Source organism: Strongylocentrotus purpuratus, unplaced genomic scaffold, assembly GCF_000002235.5.
Source record: "Strongylocentrotus purpuratus isolate Spur 01 unplaced genomic scaffold, Spur_5.0 spur5_scaffold_6, whole genome shotgun sequence".
NCBI lineage: Eukaryota > Metazoa > Echinodermata > Echinoidea > Camarodonta > Strongylocentrotidae > Strongylocentrotus > Strongylocentrotus purpuratus.
Window position 1 is genome coordinate 2,140,754 of NW_022145612.1, and position 16,040 is coordinate 2,156,793.

Sequence of the window (16,040 nt, forward strand, 5' to 3'; positions counted from 1 at the left end):
TAAAGAAACTGAACCCAGACTCACAGGGGCCGGAATCATTGAACCGAGAGAGGCAACGAGAGATGAAGGGGTGATCACCGCTAGAACTATAGTCGACATAAACAAATCTGTCCTTCCTGTCCGCATGCTCAATCTCTCCAACAAGCCAGCCAAAATCTACAAAGGAACGAGAGTGGGAATGATGAAACCCATACAAATGAATTGTGGCGGGATAGAGAGGGGGATTCGCAACCTCTCTCTCGAACAGAAAAGGGAGGACTATGTCGACGAACAGGTACCGGAATATCTAAAGGACTTGGCTCAACGAAGCTGTGAACATTTAGACGGTAAACAGGAAAAAGCACTGATAGCTTTGCTTAGAGAGTTTAAGGACACATTTGCCAAGTCGGACAGTGATTTGGGACGGACTGGGCTGATAAAGCATCATATACCTACGAAGGATGCCGCACCCATCAGACAACCGCCTAGGCGACTACCGAAATGGCAGCAAGCGGAGGCCGATGAGCAGGTTCGGAAGATGCTAGATCGAGGCGTCGTCGAGCCGTCATGCAGCCCATGGTCTTCCCCTGTGGTGCTGGTGAAGAAGAAGGATGGCTCAACCCGGTTCTGCGTGGACTATAGGAGGCTCAATGACGTCACGATAAAGGACGCCTACCCTATCCCACGGATTGATGACACAATACAATCATTAGCAGGCGCTAAATGGTTTAGCACCCTCGATCTGGCCAGCGGCTACTGGCAGGTCGAACTCGACGAAGAGGCCAAGGGGAAGTCAGCCTTCTCAACCAGGATGGGCCTATTCCAATGGAACGTAATGCCATTCGGACTTTGCAACGCCCCCTCAACCTTTGAGCGATTGATGGAGTCGATCTTTGCCGGTCTCCACTACGACATCATGCTGCTTTACCTGGATGACCTAATCGTCTTCGCCCCAACGGTAGAGGAGGAGTTAGTAAGGCTACGAAAAGTGTTTGAGCAGCTGAAGAATGCAGGGCTGAAGCTCAAGCCGGAGAAGTGTCATCTCTTTCAGCAGAGTGTGGCGTTCCTGGGTCACGTGGTTTCACCAGAAGGAGTTGCAACCGACCCAGCCAAGGTGAAATCAATCAGGGAATGGCCAACGCCCCAATCGGTTCGAGAGGTTAGGAGCTTCCTTGGATTGGCGTCTTACTACAGACGATACATTCAGGGCTTCGCTAACATCGCCAAACCTCTACACAAACTTACCGAGAAGAAGCGACAATATCACTGGGATGAGAGTTGTGAAAGCGCATTCAGCATGCTGAAAGAGAAGCTCACCTCCTCCCCAATCTTGGCTTACCCAACTGATGGTGACGAATTCATCCTCGACACTGACGCCAGTGACGTGGGCATAGGAGCGGTCCTGTCACAGGTACAGGAAGGCACAGAGAGGGTTGTTGGATATGCTAGCCGGTCACTCTCCAAGCCCGAGCGAAACTACTGCGTCACAAGAAGAGAACTACTGGCAGTGGTGCATTTCATTAAGTACTTCAGGCAGTACCTCTATGGACGGAAGTTCACAGTTCGAACAGATCACGGAGCACTACGCTGGCTGCTCAGCTTCAAAGAACCAGAGGGACAAGTTGCACGATGGCTACAAGTACTAGGAGAATACAACTTTGTGATTGTGCACCGCGCCGGACGGAGTCACGCCAATGCAGATGGCCTCTCTCGAATCCCTTGTCGCCAGTGTGGACGGACGGATGGGGAAGAAATAAGCCCAATCGATGAGGAGAAAGAGGAGGAGATCCCAACGGAACATCGACAGTCAGACCAGGCTACGAGGCATACCAGACTTCTTACGGCAGAACCAGGGTGGAAGAGTGAGAAGATGGCGGAAATGCAGGGACTGGACGAGTCTATACACCCGGTCCTGGAGGCGCTACTCGAACGATACCCAAAACCAAATTGGGAAAGGGTGTCTACCCACTCTCCTGCTACCAAGGCATACTGGAATGAATGGGACCGCCTAGAGACAAGGGATGGAGTCTTATATCGCAAGTGGGAATCGGAAGATGGACGACAGACTACTTTGCAAGTAGTCCTGCCAGAACAATGTCGGGAACAAGTAATGATCAGCTTACATGACTCTAAGACGGCATGTCATCTGGGTATCAGAAAGACCTTAGACAAGGTGAGAAAGAGATTCTACTGGTACGGTATGTCTATGGATGTGAAGGCCTGGTGTAAGAACTGTCAGCGGTGTGCTTCCCGGAAACCACCGGCACGAAAGAGGAAAGCGCCCTTACAACAGTACATTGTTGGAGCCCCCATGGAGAGAGTAGCCATGGATGTCCTCGGCCCCTTTCCGGAATCCTCCAAAGGAAACAAGGTCATCTTGGTAGTCGGAGACTACTTCACGAAGTGGGTGGAGGCTTACGCCATGCCGAACCAAGAAGCGGCGACTTGTGCAGAGAAGTTAGTAGGAGAGTTCTTCACTCGGTTTGGTGTCCCACGACAATTACACAGCGATCAAGGGAGGAATTTTGAGTCATCACTATTTGCCCAGTTGTGCGAGCTGCTCGGCATAGATAAGACGCGTACGACCCCCTTCAACCCTAAATCTGACGGGATGGTTGAACGCTTCAATAGGACATTGACAGATATGCTAGCCAAACAGTTAGAGCCCAATAAGCGACAGAAAGATTGGGATGAGTACATACCCTATGCACTGATGGCATATCGCAGCTCGGTCCATGAGTCAACTGGAGTTACCCCAAACATGATGATGTTGGGGCGAGAAGTAGTCCTCCCAATCGATCTTACCGTAGAACCCACACCAGGGGATCTTAGGACTGCCTCTACCTATGCCCAGCAGCTCAGAGGGATCCTAAGAGAGACCCATCAAGCAGCAAGGGCAGCCCTCCAAACTAGTGCTGGTAAGCAAAGACACCACTATGACCAGCATCAATTTGGTAGGCCTTTCCAGGAAGGGAGCTTCGTGTGGTACTACAATTCCAACCGCACGAAAGGCCTCACACCAAAGCTACAGAGTCGATGGCAAGGCCCATTCCTGATCCTTCAAAAGTTATCAGACGTCACTTACCGAATCCAAGAGAAACCGAAAGGGAAGATGAAGGTCGTCCACTCAGATAAGCTGAAGGAATACGATGGCCCGGAACTACCTACATGGACCAACAGCATCGAAGAAGATGTGGAAGGAGAGGAAAATAACGCAGGTGCAAAGGAAAGCTCAGAGATTATACCCGAGACAAGCAGCACCCAAGAAGACACGGTCCAAAGGAAAGAAGTCGAGGCCACTAACTTCTTTGATGCGACCAGGAAAGAGGACAATTTGGTGGCAGAAGGGAGCGCACCGAAGCCGAAACCCAGGAGGTCAAATTCGAGATACAACTTAAGAAGGGATATCAGACCTCCCAAGCACTCCCCGTGGGCCTAGACAATGGCAGAGAAGGAAAACAGAAGGCCCACGAGACGGGTTCATCAATTCCTATCAGATTTCCTGCTGATTATGGCCACTGAACCAAGACTAGAGTGCTTGAGAGTCCGTACCCGGCAACGGGGATACAGCACAGTCTTGGGTGGACATTGTTTGTGGGACTCTTGTAAGAAGAAGGGCTAAAATTAACAAACAAGGAAGGGAAGACGTATAATTAATTTAAAAAGGAGGGAGATTGTCCCTTTAACAAGCACTAATGTTAAGGAAAAGAAAGGATGCGTTAACATGACTTGGGCTAAGTAGCGACCCCTGTCCCGATTTTAAGCGTTGAGGTGGTAGTACGGATGGCAAAGCTCAATTTATCCGTCTGATCACTGGAATGATTATGTTTAGAAGATAGGAAATTAAAAGTATTCCAAAGTTAATGATGTCCGAGTCATAGTAAAGAATTATAAAAAAAAAGAAGAAAGAAATAACCATTCAGCTAACTATTCCTTTTAGATAACCAATCGAGATGTCGGATGAGGTAGATACCCGCTCACTTCTTATGACCTCTGGATCTATCCTGGCTGTAGTTTTCGTCGTCGGAATGGGCCTGGCACTTCAGCAGTTCCACCTAGGACGAAACCTAATACGGATGCTCGACGATATTTGGGGTGCCCTCGTACTCCTGGCACAACTAACCGATGAACATGGAGACAGACAGGCTAGGAGACGTTCCAGGCTCCCCTGTGATACAATATCTGAAGAACTCCCCTCACCCCCAACTAGTCCACCGCTGAGTCCTATTCACGAACAATTAAGTATGCGCCCTGGACCGTCAACGTCCGATGGAGAATATGTCGAGATGAACGACCAACTTTCCCCAACGTACGAGGTGCCTCGGGCAGGAAACCATCCTGCCCAAGAAGCCGAGACGGCGTTGTAAATACAAAAGGACTTATCATAAACAGTTATATGGACACTCCCGCTGGACAGAACAGCTATATGCAAATTAGGAATGACCCCCTTTCCCAGACATGCCAGAGAAAGCCCTTGAGTCAACATCCCAAATGGAGTCAACACCAATTTCAAGGACTGTCAATCACCCCTACCCACGGTCACTGTCCCCACTAATACCCCAGCATTTATTAGCTCTGGACCTTTTAATGATGCTCTATGTCTCCAACTGATTACCCCTAAAGACAATGCGAACACTTATATGAAACCCTATATGTTTACCTCTACAGACCTGGTGATCTGCATTTACTACCTCGCACCTCGAACTGAGCAGTCCTACCTCCCCAAATATATTACTATACAATATGGAGTCATTACAGTGCCCGAAATGCTCAAGGACTTATCCATCGACCAAATCGCTCCAGAGGCACCAAAGGGAGAGGCACGGTCCTGGCCTGGAGTTCAGCTGCAGAAGGTGCTCGAACACATATTCCAAGAGGTGGAACCTGAGCAGCCATTATAGGGATAATCACCCGGAGCATGTCAATGAAGCAGAGGCAATCCCTGGCCTCCGCACCAAGGAGGCGGTATGCACTGATACCGCGGGAAAATCAAAAAGAGCACCCAGAGAAGAGGACACCGCACCTAAAAGAAGGAGAGAAGAAGCTGCTGGGAGCTCGAAACAAAGTCCGACCAAGAAGAAAATTTCATCAGGCCGGCAGGCGGCGGGGTCGGGGGGTGGAACCCCCACACAAGACGAATTAGCCCCAGATCCCAGAGAAAGTGCAAAACCAGCAGCTCAGAAGCGGGCGGAAGGCCCGATAAAGTCCGATCAAACAGTCCGCGTCGAAGAAAAACAGGAGAGTGACAGCGAGAGTAGTGGCCGTTCCTCCAGCGGCAAAGGGGCGAAGTTGGCTAGCCTGCCGGAACTTATGGAGCATCTCTCGGACAGTAGCGACGAGGAGGAGGAGTGGGGTCGTCAATCATCCACGGGAAGTGTGCTGCCTGGAGCACTCGATTATGACTCAAGAAAACTACCACTGTTTGGACCCCTCTCACTCCACGCGGTGATTAACAACCACTGCGTGGAAATCATCGAAAAAACATGGCAGGAAACATTTAACAAAAAGGGCCAGCTACGTCGCCGACTTACCTTCAACAGACACTATACCCTCAAAGGCATCAACGGAGAGGGTGTAAAAAGATTCAAAGCTATGACGGAACGAGAAGAACTTTAATCAGGAGAGACCTTTTCTAAACTTTTATTTTATGTATAATGTGTGCCTTTATATTTCATAGCAGTCCTAGGATAGAGTACGTGCACCTTTATGTGAGTATATTATGCCTACTAGTATAGATATTGTTAATAGGTAGATGGTTAATCATTATCGCCGTTTTTTTGTGTTAAGCTCTATTCTATTCTTATTCTCCTATCACTTCTACCCGTGCCACTCCTTCGAGGCCTTTTCGAGAAATCTATCACGCTCCCAGCGTACTATCCTCCTACCTTCCACTGCATCTAACTAGCAGTAGTACCTTTTCAAACGCTATTTACTTCAAGTCAACTTTTCTGTCAATCCGTCATTTCTCTGCAGCCCCTATACTTATAAGCAGTCTATGCTTCCTTCCTTTCCCAGAACTTTCCTATCACTCTTATTCCTTCATACTGCATTTTACCTTGCAGCCTACACTTTCTTTTAGAATTAGTACAACAAACAATATTATGTTACTTAAGATATGCACTTTTGCATTATATAGCTGTGGTAAACTTTTAGTTACATTTTTAAAGATTAATAATTGTTTGTAGGAGTTAGAAGGTAGTAAGAACATTTTGCGAATGTTGTAATATTAGGTGTTTTATAGTTTTTGATAGAAGTAACGTAGGATTTCAGTTTCAGTAGTCCTCAAATATACGAGGTCGGGGTCAATGTTGGAAGGGAATCGAAGTTGGATATTAAATTGAAGTACAATTTTAATGGTCGTTTTTAGCTTTTATGTCACGTACAGTATTTGGAAAGGTTTTCCTGTTATAGGCAAAATCGAGTTAAGTATATTTGATGTTAGAATAATTGTGCACCTTTTTCGCTTAGCTGCACTCTATTGAAGTAAGATTTTTATGTATAGAGTTTTATATTAGTTAAGGCGTAGCTACTTCGATCCCGGAGTATCGAGCTGGGAAGGGGGCTGTGTGACGAAATGGCACTTTAAGTAGGCCCTCTTACGAGGGTAGAAGAACAACTATTATTCTATTTCCATTAAACCCATTTACCCTCAAACATCCACTCTACTACTCATATCTCTAATGGGCATAAACCCGAGGGAGAGTAGAGGGTTAAATAATCTCTTTTAACTTCACTGACAAATTCCAGACAATGAAAGCCTGTGCCTATTTCTAGTAACCCCTTTCATGCCACACAGCCCTGCTCCCAGCCTCAGGTCATGTAATATTGTAGTATAAGCAAGGGATGGGTTAAAGTATACTATTATAGTCGAAGGGATCTTAAGACAAGGAAGGCTGTGACGAGGTCCGGCCTAATTACACTATTTTCAGCCCTGTTGTTTATATAGGAGAGATTAGTTGCACTCGCTTAGTACAGCTCCTTATGGGAAAGTCATACTAAAATGTATATAATATGTAATAGGCAGAAGTAACTCTTTTGCAAACCTGATGTATTCTCATGCTTTGGAGGATATAGGGGCTTGCTGGAAAGGTATAAATAAGGTAGAATTTTAGCTAAGAAGTTAGTTAGACACTCAGAAGCAGAAAGGAGGAGAACCGAGCCATATCTAAAATAATCGCAGAGACTGAGAAGCCAGGCATCCCAACTTAACTAGGTACAAGCTATACCATCTCGGGGATGAGGGGGGAGACGGCGGATCTGGATGCAGCGGCCCAATCTAGTCAACACCTACAGTGAAGCTTTACACCTTGGTTCGGTATGCAATGTGCAGGGAGGAGTCCGCGGGGTACCTGCCTGCAGAGTAAATCTCGCAGTTCAGTTCCCTCGTTGTGTCTCTATAACGAAAACCTGTCATTCCTACTGTTCGGCCTCGGTGTTCGCTAACTGTACCCGTGTTGATGTTGACGTTGGTTGCCACTGTCGCCGGTCATCCTCCCAGTCTCCTCCCTCTCCCGTTATGGGTACGCAGGCCCCCCCCCCCCCCAATCTCCAAAAAGGGTTAAGCCGGGGTCCAAATAAACTTAGTGAATATAAAGGGAGGCTACACCGTGGTCCAATCGGCAGGTGATGAACAGGGGAGATCGACCATGGGGTATCTGACTGCAGAGTAAATCTCGCGGTATCAGTTCCCTGTCTCTCATACCTGTCATCCCTCCTTGGCCTCGGTGTTTGCTCAGTTGTATATATACCACATAGAATACATAGGGGCATAGTTAGGGAAACGTTACTCAAGCTAAACCGGGGCGTGTAGCTTACACTCATAGGGTGAGGATGGTGTGCAGAGAGAGGCTTAAGAGGAAACTTGTTTGCAGAGTTGAGCTCGCATATAACAGTTCCCCTTCCTTCTCCCCTGCTTACTCCTTTCTCTGTGGTGTTTGTTGAACCGCCCCAGTCGACAAAGAGTAATTAGAGACTATAGGGACCTTATCTAAATTACACAAGGGTTAAGCTTTCATTCGGGAGTTGGGGTACTATGAACTAATTAATGCAGGGTATAGCTTGTTTACAGAGTAAAGCTCGTATAACAGTCCCCCCTAGCTTCTGGTTCACCTCGTCCCCTCCCCTCTATGTTTATTTCCCAGTCTCAATCAAAGGGATTAGTAAGGATTAGTGACAGTTATATACTGTTTTGGGTCAAGGGTTATATAGTCCACAACATGGGGTGCCTGTGCTTACTCCAGTTCTCTCAGTATGCTTTTATCACTTTTCGAACTTAGGATCTTAATGTAGCGGGCACTGCGATGCCCATGAATTAATAAGTTGTATTGAAGATGTTATGTTATTATATGTGTTAGTATATAGCGATGGATATAAAAGTTGGATGTATGCATTACACAAATAAAAGGGAAGCTTTTAGGCTCCAATCTATAGTTGCACCGTAAATCTGGCTCTCAGTACCCTCATTGCAGAGTAATATATCAAGTCGTGTATAGTTCAATAATCTCCGGCCCACTGTTGCTTTACGGACCGCTCGCTACCACGAAAAGGAGAGAGGAAGTGTGTGAGAAGAGAGACATGAGAACGAGGGAACGAGATGGGGCACAGTATTAAAACTAACCCCAGTGACTTTACCACAAAATAAGACTGCCCTCTCATGTCCCAAATCAACATCTTCACCACCCAGTCTCACACATAACCCCCAACCCGTTTTCCGCCACAATACATATGACAGACATTTATTTAAGTGTGAACCTTTTTTTTAATTCAGTTCTAAATATAAACAAATTTTATTTTGTACTGAGGCAATATAATGTTCATTTCATGCTTTATAGAGAATACTGACCTAGCACACAGAACATTTACAGAATCCACATCAATACAAGATAAAGATACTTGGGGGGGGGGTGGTGATGATTCCTAGAATGGTAAGATTTTGTTTGCATTTCTCACTTGTAAACAAATAGAAAATAGGTAATGATGGTCTAAATGAAGAGCCTATAATCATTCACAGCACTCTTTAAGCTGTGTAATGATTGCAGGTGGGCGGGTCTTACAATCTCTCTCTCTCCCTTTCCAGCTTCTATACTCATATGAGTCACACACAAACAAACAATAACAATACACACATCATACATGGATATATGCTGTCAGGCAGGCCGTGTGTGTGGGTAGCTTCCAGAGATTTGCCTGATATGTGTGTGTGTGTGTGTGTGTGTGTTGGAGCAGTGTGCCAAATCCAAGTTTTAAAAAAGAGATATTTCTCACAGCTAGCTTCGTTTTGTGTCCGCACATTCATTTTCTTTTCAGCGGTCGGAGAACTAACCGGCATCCTGTTCAGTTTCTCTGTCGCTGTAGGAAACTTTTATTTGCAGCAATGGCTTTCTCAAACTCGTACTAAATTTGTCTTGAGGATATGTCAAATTGCTTCCATGTGGACTTATATATTTGGATTTTGGTTTTGGTTTACGGAGAACTGCCTTTAGAAACTGAGGAATATATCACTTGTGGATAGTTTTAAATGACACCAGTTTTATAAGATTGTGGCAATTTTCAGAGTTTCAAAAATGGATACGATCATACAAGAAGAAGATGACAGTGGTAAGATAGATTTCTCTTCTTTTTTCTTTTTTAACCATGCAGCATTGCAGCTTGCATAAAATGTTAAATTATTTTTTTGAGTAGAGAGAGAGAGAGAGAGAGAGAGAAGTATAGACAGAGGTATAAGAGAAAGAGATAGAGGAAATGACAGAGTGGAATGTGAATGAATGAAGGAAGGAATGAATGAATGAATGAATGAATGAATAAATGAATGAATAATTAACTATTTCTGAAACACCATAAAAACATACTTACAGGGAATAACAAAAGTACCTGTATACATAGAATGCCACTAATGAGAGACCAAAGTATCCAAAATTGGAAACTGATATTTAATAGAGATGATTCCTCTAGACTATTATCACCAGATCATATTTTCTACTCTTGATTTTGTCTCAGAATTGTTACATGTGACTATGAGTGTATGCCTAATTGCTGAATGTCAAAAGTGTTTGTGCAAGAGAAACTTGGAAGTGGTTTGTAATCTAGATCAGACAAGACTCCAACCAGCGGCAATGCTTTCCCTGAACTATGTGATTCATAGCTGACCACTAGAACTTTCTGAAATGATCCGTCATGGCAGCATACCAAAATCAAGATCTAATAAAGCTCCAAAATTGGGACATGTTTGTCATTGTTGGGCAATTTAAACATCAATTACAAATTTTGAGTCTGTTCCAAAGCAGGAATTGAGAGATGTAGATGTAAATCATGTGATATTATAGGATCAACAAGTTTCCAGTGATCTACAGTGAGGTGAAACCAATTAACTGGGAATTTGGTGATATTAATTGTGCCATTGAAAAACTGTCGTTCATTTTTGATTATATTTTGATTGAATATTAATGAATGTATTATGTAAATACATCACCAGTTGTCAGATCTAGTTCTATGATCACATGACTGATATTAAACCTGGTTCATATATACTACATGTGTGTAGGCCTACATTGAAATTGTAAAAATCTACACCTTACTCTAGCTATGTTGATAGAATTGTATATAATGATACATAATCCTATGATACATCACATGACTGAGTTGACATCTGATTGGGTTATGGATGAAAGATAGCCTGCAGTGCTTGTTGCTATGAATTTTATGATTAGTTTAGAGTGCTGTAGTTGCCTTGATTATCACTACCATGTCCCTAGTTCATTGAATACAATGCCTTTTGCTTGGATGCTTTTCAAGAATAGTTCATTTGCCAAGGTTCTGTTAAAAACTTGATTACATCACCACTACATTTATTAAGGTTGTGCATAACCGTGTAATGAGGTACTCGAGTACACTCCCAAGCTTACAGGCGAATACTCGGACGCCATGTTTTGTTGTTTTTTTTTGCCACCACCTTACTACGGCAGATCCCAGGTCTGTCTCCGAAAACTCACGCGATTCTTACTTCGAGTTGCACTTGAAGGCGCTGATTTAATAATAATAGTAAACAATGCTGTTTTTAAAACCAAAGATGAGAGACTACTTTTCCTCCGACTCCAAACAGAAATCCAGATATTTGGTCCCAGTTTCTGAGTGGTGAGTTGACAGTGATTGAGCTGGAAACATTTTTACCCACGGTACCATGCCGGCGCTAGCTCCCGGACACGGGTAAGCGTCGGCCTGGACAGTGCCAGGTGAACGGGAAAAAAAAAAAAAAAAAAATGGCAGCCGAGTAGACTAGTTGTCAACAGTGCGAGTACTAGTTGTAGGCTTAACATTTATCTATCATGCTTTGCAACTAAGTTTTATTTTGTAGTCTATCACATTTTATTATCTTTGGAACTTAATATTCAGATAATACCTTTTGTATTGTTCTTAGACATGTACATGTATGATACTGTTCAATAGACAGGTTTACTAACTTATTCAAATTTAAAGATCTTTGTTTTCTGGGTACCGAGTGATTGGTTATTCCATTAACCTGTTATTAATGAATGAACTACAATACTTAGAAAACATTACTTGTTGTCAAGAGAAACCTTTGTTTAAAAAGTATGCATACAATCTGAATATGTTAGTTAACTGGTCTGTTCTGTTTTAAACTATTCTTCAATAGCTTTTCTTTTGGGTAAATCCAACCATGTTGGCAGCATTTTCTTCTTCATCTTGGTAATGCTAGTAGGAATCTCATATTTCATATTTTTTTGGGGAGAATGGAATTGTATGAATTGTTCTAAGACCTATAAGATACCTGAACAATAAAACATATTAGAAATTTAATGCACAGAGTTTATGTTACAGAGTCCAAATAACCTGTTCATTTCATATTCATCAGATACATAAGTGTTTGTTCATGTCTGCATACAATACCGGTTTTATTATGGTTTTACAATAATGGTTGGTTTTATTAGATGTCTCGAACACTTTGGAAGCATTTTTATTTTGAAGCCCGAACAATGTAGATCTTACCCTCAAGATATTTATGTAAGAAATATTTTGCTAGAGTATGCCTAGAGTGTCTACTTTATTCCAAGCAATATACTGTACATTGTAATGTGCTTCTTTCACCATTTTATACCATTGTTGGTTACCTGGCATTAATGGGATAATTTACATAGCCTATTGCCTACGTATTAAGCCTAAAATGCGAGAATACTTAGTTGACAGGTTATCATCTTGTGTTTGCTAGGTATAGTGGTAGCTAGTCCAAATGAGCTTGCATCCAGCAAATACACATCTCCTTGGCATCTAAAAAGCAAATTTACATTTAAATCATCTAGGGCCTGTTTCTGTACACTCCATGATGAAAGTAGCTGAAAGCCAGTGAGTGTACATGTAGGTTCTCTCTACTTATTGGCATTTTGCTGTGTGTTGTACATGGTCTGTATGACATGGTCAGCATTACCTGTAAAGTATATAGCGAAGCACAGTAGGGAAAAGGTGAAATTGCCCTCTAAACTCTTAAAAGGGGCCCTCTAAGGGTGCGTTTAATCGACACTTTTTCACCCTAGAATCACGGTTTCTAAAGACGTTTAGTTTAAAACGCAATGCGTTCAAGCGATTTTTTCGTCGGTCGTAAAAATAAACGTGTTTGAAAACACAAACATGAAACGCTGAAAAAGATGCGTTTTGTATCATGATTCTGCAGAATCACGGTCGCTAAAATTCGATTGAACGGACGGAGTTCTCAATCATGATTGTATGACGGAGCCTGTTCCGGTTTGGGCAAAAACCGCGCGCCTGCTTTTCATGCAATTTGCGTTTACTATACCATGCTCTTTATCATGGCCTGTTCCGTTATGTTATACCTTGTTTTCCTCTTTTTCTCTTTCTGTCTTTCCTTATGTTATTCTTTGTTTCTTCCTTCTATTCTTATGTTATTCTTTGTTTTTTTCCTTCTATCACCTTCTCTTATGTTATTCTTTATTTTTATTATTGTATCACTTTCTCTTTCTGTCTTTCCTTATGTAATTCTTTGTTTCTTCCTTCTATTCTTATGTTAATCTTTGTTTTTTTCCTTCTATAACAGTTTCTTATGTTATTCTTTGTTTTAATCATTCTATCACTTTCTCTTTCTGTCTTTCCTTATGTTATTCTTTGTTTCTTCCTTTTATCACCTTCTCTTATGTTATTTTTTGTTTTTTACCTTCACTCACAGTCTCTTATGTTATTCTTTGTTTTAATCATTCTATCACTTTCTCTTTCTGTCTTTCCTTATGTTATTCTTTGTTTCTTCCTTCTATCACCTTCTCTTATGTTATTCTTTGTTTTTATAATTCTATCAATTTCTCTTTTGTTATTCTTTGTTTCTTCCTTCTATTCTTATGTTAATCTTTGTTTTTTTCCTTCTATCAGGTTTTTTAATGTAATTCTTTGTTTTAAGCGTTCTATCACTTTCTCTTTCTGTCTTTCCTTATGTTATTCTTTGTTTCTTCCTTCTATTCTTATGTTATTCTTTGTTTTTTTCCTTCTATCACCTTCTCTTATGTTATTCTTTATTTTTATTATTGTATCACTTTCTATTTCTGTCTTTCCTTATGTAATTCTTTGTTTCTTCCTTCTATTCTTATGTTAATCTTTGTTTTTTTCCTTCTATAACAGTTTCTTATGTTATTCTTTGTTTTAATCATTCTATCACTTTCTCTTTCTGTCTTTCCTTATGTTATTCTTTGTTTCTTCCTTTTATCACCTTCTCTTATGTTATTTTTTGTTTTTTACCTTCACTCACAGTCTCTTATGTTATTCTTTGTTTTAATCATTCTATCACTTTCTCTTTCTGTCTTTCCTTATGTTATTCTTTGTTTCTTCCTTCTATCACCTTCTCTTATGTTATTCTTTGTTTTTATAATTCTATCAATTTCTCTTTTGTTATTCTTTGTTTCTTCCTTCTATTCTTATGTTAATCTTTGTTTTTTTCCTTCTATCAGGTTTTTTAATGTAATTCTTTGTTTTAAGCATTCTATCACTTTCTCTTTCTGTCTTTCCTTATGTTATTCTTTGTTTCTTCCTTCTATTCTTATGTTATTCTTTGTTTTTTTCCTTCTATCACCTTCTCTTATGTTATTCTTTATTCTTATATTTCTATCACTTTCTCTTTCTGTCTTTCCTTATGTTATTTTTTGTTTCTTCCTTCTATTCTTATGTTAATCTTTGTTCTTTTCCTTCTATCACAGTTTCTTATGTTATTCTTTGTTTTAATCATTCTATCACTTTCTCTTTTTGTCTTTCCTTATGTTATTCTTTGTTTCTTCCTTCTATCATCTTCTCTTATGTTATTCTTTGTTTTTATAATTCTTTCACTTTCTCTTTTGTTATTCTTTGTTTCTTCCTTCTATTCTTATGTTAATCTTTGTTTTTTTCCTTCTATCAGCTTTTTTAATGTAATTCTTTGTTTTAAGCATTCTATCACTTTCTCTTTCTGTCTTTCCTCATGTTATTCTTTGTTCCTTCCTTCTATCACCTTCTCTTATGTTATCTTTGTTTTTATAATTCTATCACTTTCTCTTATGTTATTCTTTGTTTCAATCATTCTATCACTTTCTCTTTCTGTCTTTCCTTATGTTATTTTTTGTTTCTTCCTTCCATCACCTTCTCATTCTTTGTTTTATTATTGCGATCTATGCTCAAAACAGCAGTCGACAGTCGGCCGTAAACAATTCCAAAAAGCGCGCGCCGAAGTTGACCTATACTTCCTGGGTCAAACTGCGAGTGTGATCCGCAGTGGCTGGGCTCGAAATGAGCTAGAATCAGCGTTGATGAAAAATCGCTTGAACGCTAACCGCAGTGACCTTGTTTTTTGTAACGGCGTTTTGATTTGTGATTCATGTTTGTGATTCTAGCTTCGAAAATTCGATTGAACGCACCCTAAGTAAAAACATAAAATAAGGGGGGAGAGGAATTATAACAAAAGCTCTTCAGTGGGTTGTAATGCTTATAATCTCTGAATACAGTAGTTTGGCCTAGTAGTACATCACAATGTTTATATGCAATTTGAATATAAGATATCACTTGACATTTAGTGCTTTGTAGTGACTCAATCCACAGTTGTGTACAAACAAGATCAGTTCAGATTGTTGTAGATTAGAAACAAATGAAGATTATACTTTTAATCACATTTGTCTCTGTGCCAAAGAGTACTTCATTTCATAAAATTGTGATGTTTTGCGCTACCGTTTACACTTGCACTTGCCTTTGACCCTGGCCCTGCTATCTGATAGTAATAATCCTGAAATACTGAAAGTCATGTGACAAACATCGCGATTTTTCAGCTGCTACCGTTTACATTACCAAACATCACGCGGACATTTAAAAAATCACACACAGGCTTCACGGCTTGGAATGTTTCTGGCTTGGTATTTATTCTGGTTTAGCGAAGTGGCATATTTTGGCATGTTTGGTTGCAAGTGTAAATGGCCCTATGAGAAGGGAAGGCATTCCTAGGCTAATTCAGTTTGACTTCGTTACCTACGCTAACTGCCCTGCTCACTCCTATCCTATCACATGAGCTGCATTTACACTCCAATAAAAAAAACATGGTTCTTTCTCACATTCTCGGTTTTTGTCGAAAGTTGCCAGGCAACCACCGATAAACTCAATCAAAAACCCAAAATTGAAAGAGTCGCCTGTGGAGTATGGTTTTTTAAAACTTCGGCCGAAAATCCGCTAGTTTTTGCAGTGTAAACGCTCCTGCTCAAAACATCGACAAACTATATTCCGATGTTTGGTCACTTGACTCTGGCATGCGCACAACTTGTACACAAAAAACAAAACAGAATACCGGTAAGCAAATTAACTCCAACAGTTTTTACAATCTCTTTCCAGTAGTGTAAATGTAGTTTAAAAATACTGATGTTTTTTTCTTCTGCAAATTGTATTTTCTGCAATGTGAATGGGCCTTTAGCTGAACTTGATCAGCCATGTATGTTCTATATTCAACCTACCGGTAATAGCTTAGCACATTGGGGAAAGTGATACTATAGTGAAGTACAGCTTGATATCCTATAAGTGTGCTAATTTTCACTCTTCAA

General features: G+C 41.3%; 1 protein-coding gene across 5 annotated transcripts in view; it reads left to right on the forward strand.

The window, feature by feature from the left end:
* LOC578539 overlaps nucleotides 1-16,040 on the forward strand; it is an 82,942-nt gene that overhangs the window by 34,166 nt on the left and 32,736 nt on the right. Inside the window, exon 1 of one of the 5 annotated variants that reach the window (XM_030972146.1) lies at nucleotides 9,123-9,576. The exons of the other annotated variants lie outside the window; for them this stretch is intronic. Within the exon in view, the coding sequence (XP_030828006.1) occupies nucleotides 9,543-9,576 (34 nt within the window). The 5' untranslated portion in view covers nucleotides 9,123-9,542. Of the gene's footprint in view, nucleotides 1-9,122; nucleotides 9,577-16,040 lie in introns of those variants that run through there. 5 annotated transcript variants of the gene reach the window in all.